This window comes from Poecilia mexicana, unplaced genomic scaffold, assembly GCF_051168715.1.
Source record: "Poecilia mexicana isolate PSO_F unplaced genomic scaffold, ASM5116871v1 scaffold_5, whole genome shotgun sequence".
Classification (NCBI taxonomy): Eukaryota; Metazoa; Chordata; class Actinopteri; order Cyprinodontiformes; family Poeciliidae; genus Poecilia; species Poecilia mexicana.
This window is the reverse complement of record NW_028263374.1, coordinates 12,427,578-12,450,268: the sequence shown is the minus strand read 5'-3', so window position 1 is coordinate 12,450,268 and position 22,691 is coordinate 12,427,578. Positions and strand designations below refer to the sequence as shown.

The window sequence follows — 22,691 nt, the reverse complement described above, 5'->3', positions numbered from 1 at the left end:
TTGGACTTTACAACCTTTGAAAGCCTTTTTTTTCTCTTTTTCATGTGGAAAATCCAGCTTGCAGCATTTCTGTTCACACAGGACGAGTCACCACATTTATTAAACTCTGAAACCTTCCCAATACAGAACGAGTGATATGCGGCACAGCCGTGTGAATTCATTACCCGACTCATTACTGCGCTCGTCTAATAGCAGCATTTCCAGGTCTCCTTTGAATCGGGGGCAGAGCAGATGTTGTGACAGGAAGTCACTAATGCAGTCCAGATGTGACGACAACACACCGCCTCCGACCCAGAAGGAAAACTGACAACACTGTGCACGGTGCCTGCAGACATGCTAGGCCAAAAAAAAAAAGGAAGAAAATCTAGCAAAGGTTGCAGAAAAAAAAATTACTTTGAAGTTATTTGATTTCTGCTCTGCCTTTTTTTTTTTTACTTTTATTCTGCAAAATGAAACTTTTTATTAAGACTACGCTTAATCATTTATTGATATGGCGTGTAGTTAAGACAAACTTTTTCTTAAATTACGCACTGAAATGAAAAAAGGAGCAAACATTTCTGCCTCCTAGTGTTCACATTCTGTGTTGCACAATGTGAGAAGCAGAGCGGCTTTTTTTGTTCCGATACTTTGTTTTATTTAACAGTTTTACAGACACATAAAATTGTACAAGTGAAAAGAAGCACTTTCACCTTTTAAACCAGAAATAAGATAACTGTATGTGAAACAATTTTACAGAGAACGATTCACTCCAAGAACTTACAACGCTAGAGAACGGGAATTATAAGTATAAAAAGCTGAAACGGAACCAAATCCTCTAAAGTTTTACCATGAATTACCGGTTCACATAATTTATATATTTACATCATAAACGAGCTGTTTGGGATTCCAATAATTGGGTCTGCTGGTCAGCCCTCCAGAGGACTGAATCCCCTCTAAGTAACACGAGGGACCTGCCTGTATGTGGTCCATTAAAGACTTTCACTAATCTTCGTCTTCTTCGTCGTCTATTACGGCCATCTTCCTCCTCCGCTTCACAGGAGCAGAGAAATCCTCCGTGTCGGAATCTGCATCCTTATTTGTATCAACATCCATGGCCTTGGAAGAATCGTTTTCTGTTTAAAAAAAAAAAAAAAAAAAGAAAAATTAGGTGTGTGTTACTCAAATGTTGCAGTTTGGACAAATTAAAGTAATAATATGGATTCTATTGATTGGTCTGATCAGAAGAGTAAAACGTGTCGCATCGTCTTTTCTCTAACTGAACGTCTTCAGCCACTGTTTGGATTAAAACAACTCCTGGTCCAGTATATTCGGAAAACTGAGAAAACAAATAACTGTTCCTGCTAATATTACCTTTCTCTTCTTCTTCATCATCATCCTCATCCAATATCCTGTTTCTGCTTCTTTTGGTTGACGTCTTCTCCTGGGATCTGTTGGATCAGAACAAAATGTGTGGAAAATGAACAACATTCAAAAAACGTATTTATTGATAAATACCATCAAGGTGATTTTCTACCTCTCAGTTAGACTGTTAGCTTCACCAGCAGCAGCAGAGTCTGAAACACAAAGAAACAAAACCACTGAAGTTCAGAGGAACGACGGATGATCTTAGAGGGAAAGTGTAACGTTCTACTTCTTTGAAATTAGGAAGATTTTCCTCATTTCTATAATAAACACCTCCAGCGGGGCGCTTTTACCTCCAATACTCTGGAGGGACGTTTATTTAGCTGCAGTTTTTTTTTTTTTTTAATAGAGCTATTAGAGATCGCTTAATCAGAATTGCTGCTTTAAATTTGCCTTCATTTTAATCTGCCGGTTCTCCAGGGGAACAGAGTCAATTTGCATTAGTTCTATTTAACTTTGTGGTTTTGTGTTGCAGCTTTTAAAGTTGATTTTCCTCCACAACATGCACAGTTAAAAGCAAGCGGCTACACAGGTTTTCTGTCGTGTGGGAAATCAAACGGAGTCGAGGATGACTCCTCCGTCTGTACCTGCATCCTCTGCAGAGTGGCTCTTCCTGCTGCGCGCCAGCAGCAGAGCTCTCAGAGCCTGAGCTCTCTGCTCACTTGAGACCTCTTCGTCCTCCTCCTCTTCCTCCTCGGCCCGGTCCTGTGGTTCTTCTGGTGATTCTCTGGGCCCTTGTTGCTCCTCTGAGTGTTCAGGTTCGTCCTCTGCAGGGGTCAACGCTGCAGCCGCACTCAAAAGCTGAGATTTGCTGATGTTTTCTGGAATCCTCCAGAAAGTTTCCTAATTACAACAAAACACATTTTTAAAAGTTGACATAAATTTCTAAACACTTAAACAAAATTTAGGAAAAACAAAAAAACAATTTCATTTATTTAATATTTGATATTGTTTTTCAATGACTAAAACACTTAAATAATTCATTTATTTTGTGAGCTGTTGTATATTTCAGGCTTTACTTGTTCAGGTTAAGCATTGTTCATTGATTTATTTTTGGTTTTTTAAAGATTTTATAGTTGTTTAGGTATTAATCTTCCAGTCTTCCAACAACACATAGTTACCAAGTGATATTTTAAAATTTCCTGTCAACTTTAAACATTTTTTAACTCAAAAACACAGCAGACCGCTGGATGAACACCCTGCAAAGGGCTTAGCAAATTTCTGGAGAAAACTCTGAATTTATTCATTTATTAATTTAAATAAAGAGGCAAAAATATAAACTGATGTTGAATTAATGTATTTTTTTTTAATTAAAAAATATTTAAATAATTTATGTAGTTGTTATAACTTATTTACTTATGCATTAAATAAAGTAAAAGCAGACAAACTAGATAAATCCATCCATCAATCCATTTCGGGGAGGAACTAAATCCTATATCCAGTCATTATTGTGCAAGAGGCAAACTCATTATTGCAAGTTAAATTTATTTACTGTATGACAACATAAGTAACTGAAAACAAAACAGAATATAAACCCCATAATTACTGGCTGAAACAGGAAGCTGAAGTTTCTAATAATGGACAATCATCCGAACCCACCTGCTCGTTTTCAGGAGGCCTGATTCCCAGTTTGCTCAGCAGCTTCTGGAAGTTCTTGTTCTCCATGGCGTCTTCATTTTCCTCTGAAAAAGGGGCAAGTGGGACCGGCTGTGACGGACCTGGGGGAAGAAAACAGGGCAGCAGCAGCAGCAGCGTTAAATAAATGAACTTTTCTCATGATTGCTGCAAGATGTAATGAGAGCAATCCGTCTGAATAACCAGTCACACTCACAGCCATCTTTTCTGTCCTTTGCCGTCTTGTTTAAACTGCTCTGCAGCCACAACAGCGGTCCGGACAAGCCTTTGATAAGAGGAAATATGACAAATTCAGACTTTAGCTGAAGAAACAGAATTAATTTTCCATGCTACAATAATTTATTATATAACGTTTTAATCATTGCTTAAAGAAGCTGTAATCTCACCTTCTTGCTGCAGAGCGTTTGCCATGGACCTGATTTCTGCTCTGCTCTCTGCTGTCAGGTTAAAGTCTTGTCTCCTTTTTCTGACAGGTTGCGGTATTTCCCTCTCATTCTCATCTTCCTCACTATCATCATCCGTTTCATCTTCGCTGTCTTCATCTGCATCTTCATCTGGACGGCCTTGAGTTAGTTCAGCCAGGAAGTCTTCCTCAGTCTGCAAAGCAAATTAAGCATTTAATAATAAAATACATAACTGGGCGTAAGGCTCACACAAACAGAAATGTGCTGCCTAGAAGATACGATCGGTGAGTTTCTGGCCAGATGATTTTATTTTATTTTTTAATACCTTTAGAAAGCAGACCTACGGAAACCTACCATGCCCTTTCCGGAGCTCTTCCCGGAGCTTTTTCCGCGACTTCTCTTCTTGTGAAGCTGGCGCCTCTCGGACACCAAGCCCATACTCAGCAGCTTGTCCACGACGCGTGCTCGAGAGCGCTTGGCCGTGAGCTTCTTCATGATGTTACCCAGAACATCTGCGTCAACACAACCACTTTAAAGTCATTCACCTGTCAAAGCAGAATCCCAGATGGGAGCTGCTGCAGAAAACAGGCTGTGGGAAATCAAGCAGTTTGCATAGTGATGAGAACGAAGCCTCCAAATACCGTCAGAGTCCTTGAACTCCTCAAACAGCATCTGCAGCTCCAGCTCCTGCTCCTCGGTCCACAATACGATCTGAGTGCCCTTCCTTTGAGAGAAACGATAAAGAAGCTTTCTGATTTTTTCTACACACTTTTTGATAGAACCAAGTCAAACTGCATACTTTTGTTTCTTCAGTTCTTTAGCACTGTCCACCAGACCCATGTGCACCAGCTGGGTCACCACCTGCCGCCGTGTGCGGTTGCTGTTGCTTAGTAACTGGATGACCGTCTCCACGATGTCTGGCACTGTGCACAAAAATTAACAGTCAGGGGTTAAAGTTCAGAGGTCAGCCTGGTCTGGTCATTTTCAAGACGACAAACCGACCAAAAAAAAAAATGTTTGAGCTGCGAAAAAGTAAACCTTCAGAGTCAAGATGCTCCATGTAGAGCCTTCGCAGCTCCTCTTCCTCCTCTTCAGTCCAAGATGGCTTCTTTCCCTCTCTGAAATATTTAATTACAATGACAGATTACTCGTTAGATTAGGGATTAATAGTTGCATCAGATTAGGCATACACTTCATAAATGCAAGCAGAGCAGAGCACACACCCGTCCTTGGTGTAGCCTTCGGTCATCTCGCGCACAGCGCCCACGTTCTTCCAGAAGAGCAGCTCAACGTAAGCCTTGTTGTTCTGAGCTGCCACTGCGAAGAAACGCTTCAGCACAAACTTGGCAAAGGTCACCAGTTCCTGTGAAGGGAGAGGAGAAAAGATTAGACACCAGAATATGATCTACGATCGGCTTCATATCCAGGACTCAGAGATTCACTCCAGACTGACCCATGCAGAGAATCCAGTCCTTTATATTATATCACATATTTAAGTTCACCGCGGATTCATGGCTGATATTTCTGCAGTAGGAACACTTTACCTACCGAACATGGATGAATGGATGGAAGGAAAGAAAGGAAGGAAAGACTAAAAGGCAGAAAGAGAAAAAAAGAGAAAGAAGAAAGAAAGAAAGAAAGAAAGAAAGAAAGAAAGAAAGAAAGAAAGAAAGAAAGAAAGAAAGAAAGAAAGAAAGAAAGAAAGAAAGAAAGAAAGGACACAAAGGAAAGGTAAAAGGAAGAAAGGAAGGACATGACAGACAAAGGAAAGAAGAATGTAAGGGAGTGCATAGTGAGGAAAGAAAAAAGAAAGGAAGAAAAGAAAATGTATGCCGGAGTAAGGAGGGAAGTAAAGAATGAAAGAACAAAAGAAAGGAAGAATGTAAGAAATAAAGAAAGAACTAAAGAAAGGGAAAAAGAGAAAAAAGGTTGCAAGAAAAGAAGGAAGCAAAAGAGAAGGAAAAAGGTAAAAAAAAGAAATAATTAAAGAAAGAAACGGCCAAAGAAACAAAAAAGAAAACAAAGAACAGAAGAGAATTGCTGCACCTTGTAAGCGTCTGCGGCGGGATCACTGAGGATCTTGTTGAAAAGGTGGAAGACCGACAGCTGGAAAAGCAGAGCGTCCATCTTGAGGTCGACGGCCAGGCGGTGCAGCATGCGAGCTACGCAGTGGTTTGTGTGAGGCGTGTTCTTCGAGTAGGATTTCAAGAGGAGAAGATACGAACGCACGATGCCGGGGTTGGCAAACCTGCAACAGCAAACAGACGAGGTGAAACCTTCCAAACAAGACCTGCAAATGTCTTGTTTGGAAGGTGCCAGCTTTGTTTAAGATGCCAGCTTTGAACCAGGCAGAGTAAATCAGGAATACTTTACTCTAGTAAGGAACTATTGTACTCTTGATGTCCACAAAATAACGTTCTATTGCTTTTTTTGAAGCAGATTGAAGGCAGCCTTAAATTCGGCGCAAACCAGAAACTTTTCTTTCCTTTCCTCACCTTTTGATAAAGTCTAGGATGTTGAACTCTTTCTCAGAAAGCTGGACAGATTCCAGCTCCTCTTCTTCCAGCTCTGCTCCTTCATCGTCGTCCTCAGCAACCGTCTCAGGAGGAGGCCCTGATACACAAAAACAAAAGTTAAATTAAAAGAAGAGCGAAAACAGGGAGAAACGTGTCGTTAAAAGCTCACTCGGCAGGTTGGCCTGGAAGATCTGCTTGAGAAGATCCAGTTCTTCTTCTGGGTCAACGTCAGATGAGCCGAACACGTCGCCATCGGGCCAGACTTCCCTGAACCAGGCAGAAGTAAATACACTCAGTTACGTAAATGGATGCCTTTCTGGTTGACATGAAAGTTTAAATAATATTATGATAATTAAGTCTGTTGCAATAATCAATTAATCAAATGATAAATTAAAAATGAGCTTGATAATTTCCACTCTGATGCTTTAATAGTTTTTGAAAGGCAATTTTGTTTACAGAAACTTCATAATCCATTTTATTTACGGTTTCTGTTGTTGTGTTTTACTTTGGATATTTAAAATATCTTGTAAAGAGATTAAATTTTATTTTATTTTTTTACAAAATTAAACGTGCCATTACCCATATATTATTTCAAAAATCATCTCAAAATAAACAAATTGTAACTTCAATGCAATAACTACTGGAACAATTTATCGTCCAGCAAAATTTGTTACCGTTTAGTTTATTTAGATTATTTGAAGTCTTAAAAACTACAACTAGCTGCTTGTCTTTATGTTGCTTTAAAATGAAAAAAACCAGCTAAAGTTTGCTTCAAAGACTGAATCGTCGATCAGTTTATGGCTGGTGAAACATGGATGTGGTCCAGACCTGGCGGCCCGCAGCAGCGCCAGAGCTTCAGGTCCCAGTCGGGCCAGCAGAGCGTCCTGCACCCGAACCATGGCCTCAGTTCGCTGCTCCTCCAGAGGCGTTTCTGACGCAGCGTCAAAAGGCACGATGCTTTCAGTCAACGACGCCGACAGCTAGAGGACAAAACTTAGTTAGCACGTCGAGCGGCTCATTTTGTCAGAAAACTGGACTGACTGTAAACAGATTAGCGTTTGGCTGCTGCTCCCCCTAGAGGCCAGTCTTGGCACCAACCTGAAACTCAGTCGCCCTCAGCTCTTCCTCAACAGTCTTCCAAGTCTCCTCCAGCACCTCTGGACTCGACTCCTGAGCCGGCTGCTTCTTTTTAGCTTGAGACTTCCTCCGCCTCACCTTCTTCCTCTGAAGACATGAAGGATGAAAACGTTGGCACCTCAAAGACACGCCAAGCTATCCAGGAAACCACCAGGAGCAAAGAACAACTCGCCTGAACGATCAAGTTGTTCCGGCCTTTGCAGAAGCGCTCCAGCATTCGTAGGAAGAGGTGCGTTGACTCCACCAGGTCTTTGAGGTAGGAGAGAGGCTGCTTGGTTTCGTCGTACTTCCTCAGCAAGGTCAGGAAAATCTCTCTGTACTCCATTAGGTAGAAGATGTTGCCTTTATGAGGAGATTTCAGACATCAGTACACAGTAAAACACAAAGCACGGCTGAGAATGCTGCCAGGTTTACAAAATGTATTAATTTAGCTTTTTTTCTACAGTTTTAACCACCGTTAGGCCACTGCCACAAATTCACCTGTCTTATGTCTTTACGAAGCCAAGGTGCTCTAAATGATGCCCCACCAAAGCCGGTTGATGCATATTTCACACACAGTAAAGGCCAAATTTAAAGCAATTTACTGCCATCTTGTGGTCAGAGTTCAGCCCAATTATGCATAATTGTGTCATCTTCCATAATAAATACTGAGCTTCACATTTGTTATTCATCGTTTAGTCCAATTAACAGTCTTCACTAATTTTACAATCTGCCTGACAGCAAAAACAAGAATAATTTATTTTTTATATAACATCCATAAACTCAGAAGGTAGGAGGTGATAACACATTATGCTGACAGATTACTTTTAAATTAGGCTTTAGTTGAGAAATATTTATATTTAATTTTATTATCATGTTTATTAATTTAAATACAAATAACATTGATGTATAACTTTAGCCGATGTTAATTTGATTAGTTTTAGAAATATTTTAATAACTGTTCTCGTTTCATTTTGTTCATATTCATATGTGCAACAATGTAGATAAACCATAGAAAAATGATAGCATTTTATCTGGTCTACAATGACACATTTAACATCTTAGCTTCTTGCTATTGTTTGTTATTATTTTGGTTTTTGGCATAGAGGAAGCTTGCTTCTAATTTTTGTAAAGTACTCTGTGTTATGCAAAGTTGTAAGAAAAGCCCGCTACATCTAAATGTAATTATAAATGATCTATTGTGATTTTAAAAACGTGTGCTCGTACACCTGCCCTATTAATCTGACTGAGCAGCATCTCACTTTTAATGACGTTAGAGCTCTGACGGATGCCTTCGTCAGCAGAGCGGTCCATTTCGTTCACGGTTAGCAGAAGTTCCTGATACGCCTTCAGAGCCAGATGCATCCTAAAAACAACAAAAGGTTTGAACGTGTAAGAAAAAAAAAACTGATTGTTCGTCGTGAATTTGTAATATTTTTGTGATCTGTCCAGCTGGTTTTACCTGCGGGACCAGGACGTGGCCTCTTTGCGGTCCGTTAGCAACATTTCATAGTAATTGGTAATGTTGCGTTCAATGAAGTGAAACGTACGAATGGACATGGTCTCTGAGACGAGGTCGGCACGGAAACCGTTGCCACGGTTGAAGGCCATGAAGAAGCTGAGCGCCCAGAGGTAATAGGTCTCGTCGTGTTGCTGCGTTTGTTCGCGGATTAGACTTTCCTGGAAAAGACAGAGATATAAATAACAGTGTGACTCATCGAAATGTTTTATTTAAAATTAAATAAAGCGAAAGTAGATATGTATATTTCTGTTCAGGAATCACGATGTCTTCATGTTTTAATTTGTAATTTCATTGTAGCAAAAAAAAAAAAAAAGACAATGTTGTGCTCTTAGTAAAACAGCATTTCACTGTTTACAAAAAAGGTTTACAATAGTTCCACACTTAAAAGCAGTATAATAATAAATCTATGATTTTAAATAAACCTAGCTTGCCTGTACATTTTTATTAACATCACTTTTCCAAACTCTGATTTTCTGATCTTTTGGGTCAATTTCAATCCAGTTTTAATGCATAAATTGTAAATTTCTAAAGTATATAAATAAATGATGAAATAAAATAAACACTCTTACAGGAGATATTCCCATAGTGGTTAAATACCAGAAAAAAACCCTAAAGACGTAAGTGAGCAAAGAAATACATAAGACAGAAAGCAATACCAGCTCTCTGCTGTTCTCCAAACAAGTTAAAAGTTTCTCAGTTCACCACAGGGATCAACTGTGCCACCATCATGTGGAAGTGAAACGCGCGCCTCCTCACCGACCTTAACGAGGTACATGAGTCGGTTGTAGCAGTTCTCCAGGAAGTCCACGCAGAACTCCCGCAGGAAGAGCCGAACGTTCAGCGCCGAGCGCCGTTTGTCCCTGCAGTCCTGGGCCTGCCGGTTCCTCTTAGGGACACGCCTCACTGCTTTTCCCAGGTCGTGGGTGTAATGTTTGAACTACAAGATCGAAACCAAAGACGTGAGCTGTTGGCTTCTCATCTCACTGCAGAGGAGAGGGCTTGCATGGTCGATGACTCACATTGTTTAGATTTCGGTGATAGATCACGTCCTTCTCCCCGATCGCTTTCAGGCCTTGAACCACAAAAGATCCGCCGAAGCGAGAATGTCTGGAAGAAAACGCAACACAAAACTCATAAAAAATATGAGCTACAGTAAATCTAAAGATCCTTAGGATATGGTAAAGGAAGCCAAGTGTCTGGAAAATAAAGGTTAATTGTAAACAATATGACGGATTTTAAATAAAGTCCTGGTCTTGTGCTGTACCACCTGCATGGAAAACACATTAACTAAGACTTAAAGAAATAAATTATTGATTTTACAGACAAGTAACTGATTGTGTTTAATGAATGTTAATGTTATTTCTACAAGCGCATTGCTTCCAAGTGCATGAAGATAAACCACAGTGCCTCTCAATAAATCATTACATTATCGGAAAGTGAATTAATGTCCATAAATTAATTTAAAAATGGAAACAAATTCACTAACATAGTAATATATTTCAGGCCATTCCTTTCCGGTTTTATTTCAGTCCTTGAAAGTCACAAAGCAAACACTGACAACGAAATGTTTGTTTGCTAAATGTCCTGAAAGATCTTAAATGGAGTCAGAAGTTTTAAATCCAATTTAAAATGATAATGACGCATCAAAGACTCTAATCTGATTTATACTAAACTGAAAATGAAGAGCATCAAATGTTTCACTCTCTTCATTTAGAAAATGAAGAAATAGAAAAGTTTTCAATTGAAATGCGTCTAAAAAAGCGGGGGAATGACCCGAACAACTTTCAGCCACCTGCAGCGTCGCTGCAGGATACTTTCATCGTTGCTCGTCTTTACCTGGTTCCTCTCTGCAGCGTGCGAGAGCGTCTCTCCGCCTGCTCCTTCTGCCTCAGCGCCTCCAGCTCCTCAGCGTCTCTCTGCTTCTCCTCGGCGGAGCGAGCGTGACCGGCACTCACCAGCGCTTCGGGAGTCTGCAAAATTCACAACGCGCCATATTGAGCTCGCCTGCAGATCCATGACTGAAAAGGCGGAGAGGCTTTCAACGCCTCACCTGGTCTCTGAACATGAGGGAGATAATTTCCAGCACGTGCATGCTCCACTGCTGCTCGCTCTGAGCAGACGCCAGAAACTTGACCAGGTCGTCAAAGCCGCTCATGTGAACGGCCCACAGCACCCGGTCGTGTACGCTGGCGTCATCGTCCACCTTCTGTCAGCAGAGAGACGACCACAGGTGAGACGACGAGAGAGGAACGGTGAAGTGAAGAGTAAAGGATCAGCTGTCAGTCAAACCTTCTCTTCGCAGGGATCTGCTGGCACATGAAGAACGTTTCTGACCAGCAGTAAAATCCTCTCGATCAGCAGGTTGTCCTCGTCCTGTCTTTGCTCCCAATCCTGGATGAGTGAAGGTGCAGCAGGAAAAGCAGTGGAAACCATCACAAAACGGAACTGTCTTATTATTGAAAATACAAACATGTTTGCATTTTAAAGCCCTGCAACAGTTTTTACCTTCCTCCAACTTTTTCTACATTTTTCAAGCTACAAACTGAGGCTTCACTGAATTTTATTGTGATTTTATATGACAAATCAATTCAAAGTAGACCACAGTAACAATATTTAAAGAAATTAATTCCTTTACAAATAAAAATCTGAGAATGCATATTATGAGTTCTGTCCTCTCTCATGTCCCTTTGCTAATGCTACATAAAATCCAGTACAAGCAACTGCCTTCATGAGGCTGAACTTTGATTAGGCCATTTAACACGAATATGATTTGATCTAAACCATTCCAGCTCTAACTGTATGTTTATGTTTAGAAACCAGTCTAATCCTGGATTTATCGCAGATTATTTCTCCATTAGATTAAACTTCTCCTTATCTAGTCTGTCGGTTTAAGAGGACAGTCGTGTCTTGGTAGCATTAATTCTTCCACTACAACATTATGGATCACATATCGCTTTGTGAAATGTTCAAAGCTCGGGATGATGCATGTCTGCTGTGTTTTTACGATGCCGTTTATTCACTTTTGTCAAAAATAAATTAAACAAACGTTAACTCTTCTTATTTCTGAATGTTTGCAATGGTTTTCGGATTTTTATTTATATAAAAACAGAAAATAATGTATTTTTCTTGGACTTCACAGATGTCCACTACCTTGTGTTGGTCTTTTACACAAAATCCCCACAAAACCACTGAAGTTTGTGGTTATTATGAGATAAAAATTTAGATTTTCAATTTGTATGCAAACATTTTTCTACTGACTTACCAGTTGAAGGAGGTTGTACAAAGTCTCACTTAAAATCCCAAACACCTTCTCACTGGCAAAAGCCTTGAAACAGAAACAAAGTGCAAAAATATAGTAAAGACTAAAACCTAAGAATTCAAATTACTGAGGTTTAATTGGAGGACAATGTACTCAGAGTTTACAACGCAATGTTATAAAAATACCTCTTTGTAGGCCTGCAAATGAGATGTGACTTGCATGAAGTGTTGCCTGAACACTGGATCATCTGGGATTTTACCAAAACACAGCATGGCAGGCTGGGTGAGGTTAACCATGAGCCTGAAACGAGAAAACAGGATAAAAACCATTCTAACTTCACATTTCTGTTCGATCCAATACACTGCAAACAGAAATGTAGATATTACCACACCAGTAAAGCTGCGTCGAGAGTCATACCTGATGCAGGCGTCAAACAAGGTTTTGTCTTGTCTGTACTGAACGATAATTGGTAGGAGGTCATTTTGGACAATCTGGCTGTCGCCGAGCTGCTGCCGAACATCACGAGTGTCATCTTCGTGACGTAAATACCGGATCAGGTCTTTAACGCTCTCTGTACCAGAGGGGAAAAAGTTTAAGGAAAGCCGATCGAGATCAGAGAACGGCCATTTTGTTAAATGTTTGAGTAAATGAGTTACTCACCCAAACAGTCAGGCTCCTTGTGATAACTGTCTCCCTCTAGGTAACCCAGAGCACTGCATGTTGCCAAAAGCTCACAGTTCATCCTGAATGGGTTTATGCACCATCAGCCAACCTGATGAATCCAGAAGAATGATTAGGAAAAAAGAACATCATGTTGTGTATTTTATTCAGAGATTAATTTGTGATTAATAGTCAGTCTATTTCCCCTAAACTGGATCTATAAATGCATCAGATAACAACATGCACTTTGATGCATGACTTTGAGTTTAATAACACATTCAGGTTAGGGACTCTAGTTATTCTTTCCTTTTCTGATGGATTTCAAAGTACTAATATCAAAAATACAAAAGCAAGAAATATTTTTCCTCTACTTTATATGTTATAGTCCTTGGTATTAAAAAACAATCTGAAAAGTCTCTCTATTATAACTACAGAGCTGGATCAGATACATCCAGTTATTTTTGTTGATTGGTACATAACTGCCTTTTATATTTTTATTTAAAATAAACACATACTTGGAACAATGGGAATGTTTCTGTTCTGACTTGTGTTCAGGTAAATGTACAATACCCTTTATTATTATTATTTTTATTTTATGACATCCTTACCTTAGTTTAAATATGCATGGCTACATTTACCTCAAACTTCCTGCTGGTACACCTGGTTTACTGAGTTGGACAATAAAGGATTTTTCTATTCTATGCGCTCCGCAAATATGACTTAAATGAAGAAAAAAAAACGTCGGAGCTAATTAATAAAGACATAAACAGCAAATTATCTTACGGTATGGTTTCTATAGAGAAATAAAACAGTAACATTTCACACTTTCTACCATTGTATGGTGTAGAGAGGTTAGCTTACAACATAACAAATATGTCTCCTAAATAAATAAATTACTTCGACGCAGTCGAAAAAATAACATACCAAGAACTTCTTTCGGGTTTTATTCGGCTCCAGAGTTTGAATTTATAACCAGTCAGTGGATAAGTTTGAAGTTTCCTCCGGTTGTAAAGTTATTATCTACCTGCTGTTTTTCTAATCGGACACAAGTTCCGCGCCAACAGAGTGAAAACTCAGAAAGCGGAAGTGGAGCTTCGTCACTTTGTCTGTGTTTCTGTGCCCTGAGTTTGGTATTTCAGGCACCGTAGGTATTCTGTGATACATAAAGAATATAAAGTTTGATGACTGTATTTAAAATAGCTTGATTAAACTAGATAATGGTCTGACTCTCCACGTCTGAAAGCGCCGCATTTTTATTTACTATAGAGTTTATGTTTACTTTGATGTAATGTGTCTCCTTATCAGTTTTGCCCGAGGGAAAAATAAGCCAACCTCAAGATTATAAAAAATGAGACGATTTAGTGTTGAACACTTGTATTTCATTTTCACACAAGTAAAAAAAAAACGGACATATATTTAATTAATTGTGAACAGGTCAAAGTAATCTGGCATTTCTATATTTGTTTATTTTCTGCAGTTTTACTTTGAACCTGACGTCATGAATCGCAGTCTGGAGCAGTGGCGGTTCTTTCATGGATGGCGCCCTGGGCAAAAAGTTCCCCCTGAATGTCCCCCTTTCCAAACCACACATCAACTCCACCCATCAAAGCCCATTAAGGAAAAAATATTTAAATTAAGCATGTTCAAAACTGAAACTCTTGTGGTAATCTATATTTCTAAATATGTTAAAGTTATGACCCAAACTCACAAAAAATAAGAAGCAGTTAATTAACTTGTAATATTCCTTTTTCACCCTGCTCTCTAAATCCTCTTTTACTTTAACAAAAGGATACTAAAACACATAGTAAAATAGATGATATTTTAAAAGTGTTCAAGGACACAAACAACAAACATTTGTTCCAGTTATATTTATTTGCACATTCATATTCTTTCGTTATTCGTGCCAGAGTCACACATCATTGAAAAGCACATTCTGCAGAAGTGTAGTCGGACATACTTTCAGTGTCAGCGTTTTTTTTCTTTCCGTCTTGCGTGTTCATGAACTAATCCACATTACTGAACAATGAGAGGATAGCAAAGCTTCTAAAACAAAAGCCAACGGTTTTAAATAATCTGAGTCTGTGTTTTAAGGTGTGTTGGCCAGAGGGCAGTGTCAGCAGGTTTGTTACTATAAGGCATCCATACATTATAACTCCAGCTACAAATATCTCCTATCTAAGCCACCCGTTTCAGTCAGTACTTCACTTCACTGCTGTAAATGCACGGTTGTCCAGTTTTCCACAGGACTGAACTGTAAATCAAGGCCTCGAGTGGTACAGTAGTGAAGTGGATTTGAACAACTCATCAACTCATCCATAGCACCAAAGTGACTCTGTCCAAAGGGATTCATCCAACGCGGCACCTATGCTGAGACAGCACATTGCTAGACAATGACATACAGCCTAACTAATGGAAATGAAAACTAAATTTGCCAGGATTATTATTTTCTACTTTTTTCACTTTGTTTTGTTCCTATGATGGCACGGCATCTATCATCACAGTTTACATTTACTCGTCCTTGTCGGTTTTTCCCGAGTCGCTCTCCTTCTCCCTCCTGGATTCCTTCACCACCTGGTGAAGAAAGCACACAATCAGAAATGTGGATTTTCAGAATCCAGTTGTCAGATTATGTCATAAATCCTTCTACCTCTCCATCTCGAGTCTCCACGGTCTTTATCACCACAGTTTTTTTGCCGTGAGTGTCCGGAGCTCTTTCATAGTCTGTAAAGACAGTGAGACCCAAGAGCGACATAAAGCTGCTGTCGTAATATTTCATTTTTAGAAACAGCTCTGGGAAAAATGAAGAGTCCACTGCACTGAACCCCATTGAAAACCTCCTGGTTATTCCACCAAATGTTGATTTCTGAACTCTTCCTGAGTTAAAACATTAGTTTTGTTGTTTCTAAATGAATATGAACTTGTTTTCTTTGCATTATTTGAGGTCTGAAAGCACTGCATCTTTTTTTGTCATTTTCTGCAAATAAATACTAAAATGTTGCCTGGAATTTCGGAGACATGTTGTCAGTAGCTCATAAAATAGAAGAACAATGTTCATTTTACTCAAACATATACCTATAAAGTGTATTATCAGAGAATCTGATCATTTTAAGGGCTCTCTTAACTTTTCCCAGAGCTGTACAAACGTAAGAATTTACATTTAGATGGAGCTTCGCAGCAAAGACAAGAACTGATAAGTTGAAGAACAAACCATCAATCACACACAGACCTGATAAACTACAAGGAAGCTGCTTACAGTAAGAAAATGAGTTTTAAATAACTGGGTTAGGAAAAAAAGTGAAAGTTTGCCCAACATAGTTTGATTTTCTGATTTAACCCTTAAAGTAGTGGGGCAGCAAATCTTCCTTCTGAGATGAACAAGCAGCTGCTTTGAAAACAATAAAATTAAACCAATGAATACAAGGCTATGCAAACTTGAGCTTAAAAACGTTGCCATCATTTTGTAATTTCAGTTTCAAAAAATGCATATTTTTAAAATACTTTATTTTTTCTGATACCAAAATAATTTGCATCTAAACAAGAAATTAGTCCTGATTAGATTTCAACTGCTAATCTAATCTAGCTTGAAGAGCGAAAAGTGTCTTACCTCGATCACCAAAGTGGTTGCTCATACCGATATTGAGGATAGGAACAGAAATCCTGTGAGATAAAAATGTTTTAATCATTAAAATATACAGTCTAAATATTGAATATTGTGCCCATAATTAAGATATGAAAGGTTTTCAGCTCCACCTGCTCTCCTCTCCTTCCAGCAGCTTGCGGTAAGTGGCAATCTCAATGTCCAGGGCCATTTTGACGTTGAGGAGGTCCTGGTACTCCCGGAGGTGGCGCGCCATCTCCTCCTTCAGGTGGCGGATCTCGTCCTCCAGTCTGCCTACATTGTCCTGGTAGTTGCCGATCTCGACGCCAAACTGGTCCTCCATTTCACGCATCTGCCTCAGCAGAGCTTCGTTCTGGGAACAGAGGAGAGGAGCAGCGGCTTTAAGCAAAAAGGAATAATGAATTTACATGTAGAAGCCAGGATCTGCGTTTGCTCTTACCGTGTTCTTCAAGGCGTCAATTTCACAGTTTAGAGCCTGAATCTGCCTCCGGGACTCACCGGCATCCTGCTTGGCCTGCCTCAGAGCGTCAGTGTTGCGCTTTGCAGACTCAGTCAGGTCCGCAAACTGCCAGAAAAATAAAATAAATGAAGCACACAAAGCTACCCTGCTGAAACACAGAATACTACCAAGTATTTCTAGTGAAAATATCTCAGTTCACTTAAAATAAGACAAGCCTAACTTACAAGTAGCTTTTCGGCAAGATATAGGAGATTATTTTGAGTCAGTAATTCCTTAATATGGATGAAATAGTACTAGTTCCACTGACAGATTATTTCACTTGTCTGGTGATAAGTGAAATAATCTTTTTTTTTTTTCAATAATAAGCAATTAATGACTTAAAACAACTTCCTATAAACTTTACTTGTGTTACTTTGTCTTATTTCAAGTTGACTAAGATATAGAAACTAGATTAAAAATACTTGATACAGTGTAAACTAACGAGCGTTTCAGTGTATATGTGCGTTTGTGTACCCCACCTTGGACTTGTACCACTCCTCAGACTCCTGCATGTTCTTCATGGCGATGGTCTCATACTGCGCCCTGATGTCCCTCAGAGCGCCGGTCAGGTCCGGCCTGGAGCTGCTGTCCACCTCCATCTTCAGCTGATGGGTTTGGACACTCACTTGCACATCCTGAATCTCCTGCAAGGGAAGCATTCAAAACAAATGGATTCAGGTACAAATCAGTGTTGATTCCTGCGATGTCGCACACGCCCTTTTGCAAAACATCTTTTAAATTCAGTACATGTTATCAGAAACAGCCACAACTAAAACAAAATTGTCATATCATATATTACTTAATTTGATGGATGGCAGATTGATTTCTACAATACAAAACACTAAGAATCCCATTTTTCAAGCTTCCTTTTAAAATGAGTAAAATGTCTATGGATGAGATATCTGGCATGACTAGATATCTCAATCTAAGATGCTCCTAATGTCAAGAAAGCATTGAAAAACACTTTTGTGATGCTTTTTACAAACAGAACAAAGGATTCTTAATCTCAAATTGTATTTTATAGTTTCTCTTTTTGCTGTAAAATAACTGAGTTGAGGTCTGACCAACATCTCAGACAGCTTTTAAAAACAAGAAATAAGCCTTTAAAATAAAGGAACATAATCATTTAATGTGAACCAGACAGTCAGCTCAGTCATCATTCACCTCTGTGAACAGAAACGTGCTCAAGTGTTAAATGTGAACGTTACCACAAGGGGTCGCTCATTCCCATTGACTAAAAATAATGTGCTTTGAATTTTTGTATAAAAATACAAAATGCTAATTTTGAATACTTTCATCTTATCTTTCCTATTGTCTAAAGTAGAAATTGTTGCCTGTTATTTTTAATTCAGTGAAAGTAGACATTATCTAGTAGAGAGAAATAAAAAATAATGAAGCTGTTCATTTACAAAACTTGCTCCTAATTTGGCCTGTAGGAGGCGCTGTGTCTTCTGAAACAGCGCCGTGTTTTCCACAGTAATTTTCCAACACAGATGCAGGAACAAAAGCACATCAAGTTATATGTCTGATGTTATATTGTTTTGTTTTTTATCAAGTTACTGCATGTTTTTATTGCGTTGTGTCAAAAATGTTCACCTCTACTTTATGTGTGACGTCACAGGTTGAAGCAAACAAACACAAGGTGAGATGTGGAAGGAATGTGGTAAGATGAGACAGCTTCAAAAACCTAATTTTCAAATTCTGAGCAATAAAAAGGGATATTACCACATGCTTTTTATGAACTAAGACAGAAAAATTCACCTGAAAGTGAAGACTAAAGTATAAGAATTGATAAGTATTTTCTACTTCAAGTTGATTATATAATATCTTGGGTAGTAACAGTCCAGTTCTGGCAAATATTTTAACATAGTTAATTTAGGGTTTAGTTAGAAATTAGCGTAACTCGGAGTGGTTTTTATTTATTTGTACTCCGAGATTGCACATATACCATTAAAGTACTTTTGTCCAGTGGATCAGAAGAAGCGTTGCTTACTTCATCATGGAGTTTCTTCAGGAATTCAATCTCATCCATGAGAGACTCAATCTTCCTCTCCAGCTCCAGACGGGACAACGTAGCGTCGTCCACATCCTGGTTGTTTCACAAGAAGAAAAGCAAGTTAAAGTGTGAGAACGAAACTCTAGAAGCTAACAGGAGTTTCAGTCTCCTCCCATGGTTTTTCATGTCTCCCATGTGGTTTCACACACACACACACACGTCTCATGTGCGCAACCATCCAGGAATATCTGACTAATTTGCATCATATAATTTCTATTAAAATTTCTGTGAAACTAAAGAGCCTTATCAGTCCTTCATATTTCTGTCAAATAATGAGTTGTCAGGATGAAGAACATTATGACTTTGTGTGTCTATGCATTTTCGGCATCTTTCTTTCATAGCATGGCGTCTTATTGGGCATTTTCAAACTCAATTTTCTACATAATATTGTATATATTCAAAGGATTTTGGTGTTTACATCTTTCATCATCAGTCTCATACACCTTTAAAAAGTCCCAGATATTTTACAAGAGTCTGGTTTACCATTCTGTTTTAGATAAATCTTAATCTACATTCTTGGTAGTTTTTGTTCCATTACTCTCAGCTGTAAGTATGATGGTTAATTTTTATTTTCTTCCATTGTTCTGCAGTGTGTATGTGAGTGTATGCAGCAGCATTTGTCTGTTCTTGGAGAGAAGATTTGTAAGTATTTCATGCCCTAGCTGAGGATTGAGGTTCTGTTAAACTTTTAGAAAAAAACCCACAAAAAAATAAATAAATAAAAAATTCTGCATCCTATTGTTTTATTTTATTTGAGTATTGTTATTCTGAAGTGCTGTTGCCGTTACTTTGCCAACTCTCTGGCCCTCTGTACATCTGCAGCAAATTTAATTTTACCGTCTACGTGCTTCTTATCTGAAAACTTCTTTCCCAAATTACTGAATTTGTTTGTGTAACTCAGGAGTGAAAACAGATTATTTTAGCGGTACTATTAGATCACAGATATTTTTAAATCATTAATGTGCGTGGTGTATCAGAAGTCTCTTATTTGATGCTGAACTTTAATGTTAAGAAAGTGCTTGTATTTATTTAGTCTTTATAAAAATATTTTACTTCCATACCCATATTTTTAAAAGGCAGCTCATTCTTAAGCTACTTGCTCCCTTTTTGACTCAGTGCTTCTAGGGTGGAAAGCTGTGATGCAGATTCTCTGAATCAGTATTTGAATTTATAATTTAACACCATGTTAGATTTCTCCCTGTCATATTACTGTGACGTTAGCATGGAAGTGTTGGAGGTGAAACATGCAGCAGGAGCGTTCAGCCTGTTATCTGACACTTGAAAAGAATACGATAATCCTCATCGAGCGACCTCTGTGTTTACCTTGCGGAAGGCAACCAGATTACTTTCAGCGTCCGCCCTCTTCTGGGCTTCTTCATCCAACCTGCGAGCAGAGAAAAAAAAAAAATCATTCAAAACATTACATAGATTCCTCCAGGGCCCTAAAATCTCATTGTAATTTCTTTCTCAAGAAAGAGAGAGTGGTGTAAAAGCTTTTTGGCTGTGTGAACCTTCCTGTCAAAGGTGGTGCCAGGGCATCAGATGGCGAAAAGCTTCCTGGATCAATCTGGTAATTTACCGCCCTGCTAAAAGCATCTTGGTAGCGCGCCCACTGGGACCACCAGGTGCTTTGTTGAACTAATGCGGCTTGTCTGCAGTTCACTGAGGTCAGAGCCACAAACCGAATTAGGCTGCATATACACACGCTCATTGTTGTCTGGAATCCCAAAAGATTATTTCAATATAACGTTTCTGTAGCAGTGCAAAAGAAGTGCATTATATTATAAAATTATAGTGCTTTTGTCCAAAGTCCATGTTAAATTAAATGGAAGAGGAAGTGTTTCATTAAATTTCAGCCTCATCCAATTATGGTAATGGTCCTGCAGCCGGGAGCGTTTTAGGAGGTTTCTTTCAGTTTCTGACTTATTAAGAGCGTGTGTGTCGAGGTGTAGAGGTGGACATAAAGTATTAGTCATCCCTCGGCTCTCATCTTTTATTCATGCTGTGCTTCATGGGGCCGTTTTTGTCCTAATGGGCTGTCTGGCACCATCCCAGCAGAAGAACACTGGAACACAACTAATGGAGTTATTGAGTCACATTGATTTTTTTTCCTGACGCTATTCTTTCTGAACTCCATTTTTAAATTATTTTTTTTTACCTTCGTCTTGTCTCCTCTCCCTTTTTCTTCTTGCCCCTGCCTGTCCCTCAGCCGGCCCCACCCTGTGACCAGTCCCTCCCTCCACCCTCAGTCACTCCACAACGCCGAGTTTTGATCTGGTAAAAATTTAGAGCTGCACAAATCACCGCCACCGTAATATGAGCCAAACCTCCAAGTCAAAGGATGTGACATTTGGTTTGCGACTACATTTTAAGCATAATGCATTCAGATTCTGCAGGCTATTAATACATTTGGCTTGCTGGATGGTGTTTCACTGCCCTTGGATTGATTTTGCTGAGATGCTAAAATCCTCATAGCAAGCCTGGAAAGTCATGATGATAGAAAAGAGCGCAAAGACTGAGGACAATGTGGGTTTATTGCAACTGATTAAATCATCACAGTTGAATATTTTACCAAAAATATACAACTTGAGTCATTTAAGCAGATGCTATCCCTAGGAAAACTGAATTACATTATTATCGTTTTCTGTGGGTCTCTACTTCAGTAAAAACGTATTTTCATTGTGCATGGCTGCAGTCTGAGCTCCTCATGCGCTGCAGCGTCCTGCATCGGGTTGCTGCCAGAGCGCCACGCCCTAAAACACCAACAGCAAAGTGGAAGATGACTCTGCTCTCTCTCTATCTGTGGTGTGTGTCTGTCTCCTAAACGCTCACAGAAACCGAATGTTTGTGGCGGTGGCAGCGTAATGCTGTGGGATGCAGCGGCCTGTCAGTATGCGCCACTTTCATACCAACCTCTGCTTGATCAGGGACAGGTCTTCGGCCAGGTTGTCCCTCTCCAGCTGGTACTGGTCCCTCTCCTTGCCGACCGCGTCCAGCTGGCGCCTCAGCTCCCTCAGCTCCTCCTGGAACAGCTCAGAGGCCCGGTTGGGCTGGCCTTGCTGGTACTGGCCCTTGAACTGGTTCAGCTCCTGCATCAGGGCCCCATTCTGCTGCTCCAGGTAGCGCACCTTCTCGATGAAGCTGGCGAAGCGGTCGTTGAGCTCCTGCAGCTCGGCCTTCTCGTTGCTGCGCGTGGCCAGGAACTCCTGGTTGATGGCCTCGGCCAGGGTGAAGTCCACCTTGTCGTAGGAGAGGCGGGGGGCCTGGGGAGCGGGACGGGACCGCTGTTGGTGGTAGGTGGTGGAGCGGGCGGTCACCGCGGGCGAAGCCGAGCGGCCGTAGCGGCCTCCGGACATGGGAAGACGAGAGGAAACGGGAGAGTAGGAGGACAGGGAGATGGGGTGAGGGCTTCCAAAGGTGCGCCTGTAGGAGGTGGAAGTCACCGAAGAGTGGCTCATGGTTGCGCTGGTTCTCTCTGCCGTAGAGAAAGGAGGAAGAAGTGGAGGCTCTGAGATGCTCCTGAAGCAACAGGACATCAGACTGAGGAGAGCTGAAGGTTTTTATGCCCTCACCCCTCCCTCAGCTGTCCTCACCCCACCCACATCCAGCCTCTCTCCATCCCTCATCACCATGCATGCTTTGGCCACTCCCTGCCCTCGCAGACAGAACCTGCCTCCCTCCTTCCTGCTGCTGCAAACCAGATCTTTATCATCACTTCTCCATCCTTTTCATCAGATAATTTTGCTCTAAGCCAGATTTAACTTTGTCTTTTCCCTGAATCACGTCCCTGAATCACGTATTGATGCCCTCATTGTCACTTTTCCAGCAGATTAGCTGGCTAGTTTTGTCTTCTTTTTTTCCCCAGCATATACATATGCACTCGTTGCTTAATGCCTGGCAATAAGGGATTTGAAATCCTAACCTGTACTGACTCTCTTGGACTCTTATTTGATTCTTTTTTTCCTCCCCGTCCATTTGTCTCCCTGCCTCTCGCCTCTGTGTCG

The 22,691-nt window shown here is 40.0% G+C and overlaps 2 protein-coding genes across 2 annotated transcripts; both read right to left on the bottom strand.

Annotated features, from left to right (window-relative positions):
* Positions 1–609: 609 nt before the first annotated feature.
* On the bottom strand, positions 610–13,564 carry timeless (timeless circadian clock). Its single transcript, XM_015006411.2, has 30 exons — positions 13,438–13,564; positions 12,514–12,625; positions 12,271–12,424; positions 12,039–12,153; positions 11,857–11,919; positions 10,884–10,985; positions 10,645–10,800; positions 10,431–10,564; positions 9,614–9,701; positions 9,355–9,531; positions 8,535–8,752; positions 8,335–8,438; positions 7,266–7,435; positions 7,055–7,180; positions 6,785–6,936; positions 6,126–6,223; positions 5,936–6,053; positions 5,487–5,688; positions 4,664–4,803; positions 4,479–4,558; positions 4,240–4,363; positions 4,082–4,164; positions 3,795–3,952; positions 3,423–3,633; positions 3,233–3,301; positions 3,001–3,119; positions 1,989–2,244; positions 1,514–1,553; positions 1,351–1,427; positions 610–1,112 (listed from the first exon to the last, which is right to left on the bottom strand). The coding sequence occupies exons 2-30, from the start codon at positions 12,593–12,595 to the stop codon at positions 982–984; spliced, it is 3,747 nt and encodes a 1,248-aa protein (XP_014861897.2). The 5' UTR covers positions 12,596–12,625; positions 13,438–13,564; the 3' UTR covers positions 610–981.
* Positions 13,565–14,366: 802 nt separating this feature from the next.
* prph (peripherin) lies at positions 14,367–22,253 on the bottom strand. Its single transcript, XM_015006414.2, has 9 exons — positions 21,601–22,253; positions 20,011–20,071; positions 18,625–18,720; positions 17,111–17,275; positions 16,572–16,697; positions 16,264–16,484; positions 16,118–16,170; positions 15,161–15,234; positions 14,367–15,084 (listed from the first exon to the last, which is right to left on the bottom strand). The coding sequence occupies exons 1-9, from the start codon at positions 22,221–22,223 to the stop codon at positions 15,022–15,024; spliced, it is 1,482 nt and encodes a 493-aa protein (XP_014861900.1). The 5' UTR covers positions 22,224–22,253; the 3' UTR covers positions 14,367–15,021.
* Between the last annotated feature and the right edge of the window lie 438 nt (positions 22,254–22,691).

Excerpts from the sequence above, each read along its gene's own strand:
- timeless (XM_015006411.2), bottom strand. The coding sequence starts at position 12,595 with ATGAACTGTGAGCTTTTGGCAACATGCAGTGCTCTGGGTTACCTAGAG. Across the intron at positions 6,224-6,784 it reads GCGCTGCTGCGGGCCGCCAG|GGAAGTCTGGCCCGATGGCG; the intron begins GTCTGGACCACA and ends TGCCTGGTTCAG. Across the intron at positions 4,804-5,486 it reads CCGCCGCAGACGCTTACAAG|GAACTGGTGACCTTTGCCAA; the intron begins GTGCAGCAATTC and ends CTCCCTTCACAG.
- prph (XM_015006414.2), bottom strand. The coding sequence starts at position 22,223 with ATGTCCTGTTGCTTCAGGAGCATCTCAGAGCCTCCACTTCTTCCTCCT. Across the intron at positions 18,721-20,010 it reads ATCTGGTTGCCTTCCGCAAG|GATGTGGACGACGCTACGTT; the intron begins GTAAACACAGAG and ends TGAAACAACCAG. Across the intron at positions 16,698-17,110 it reads AGGAGTGGTACAAGTCCAAG|TTTGCGGACCTGACTGAGTC; the intron begins GTGGGGTACACA and ends TTTTTCTGGCAG.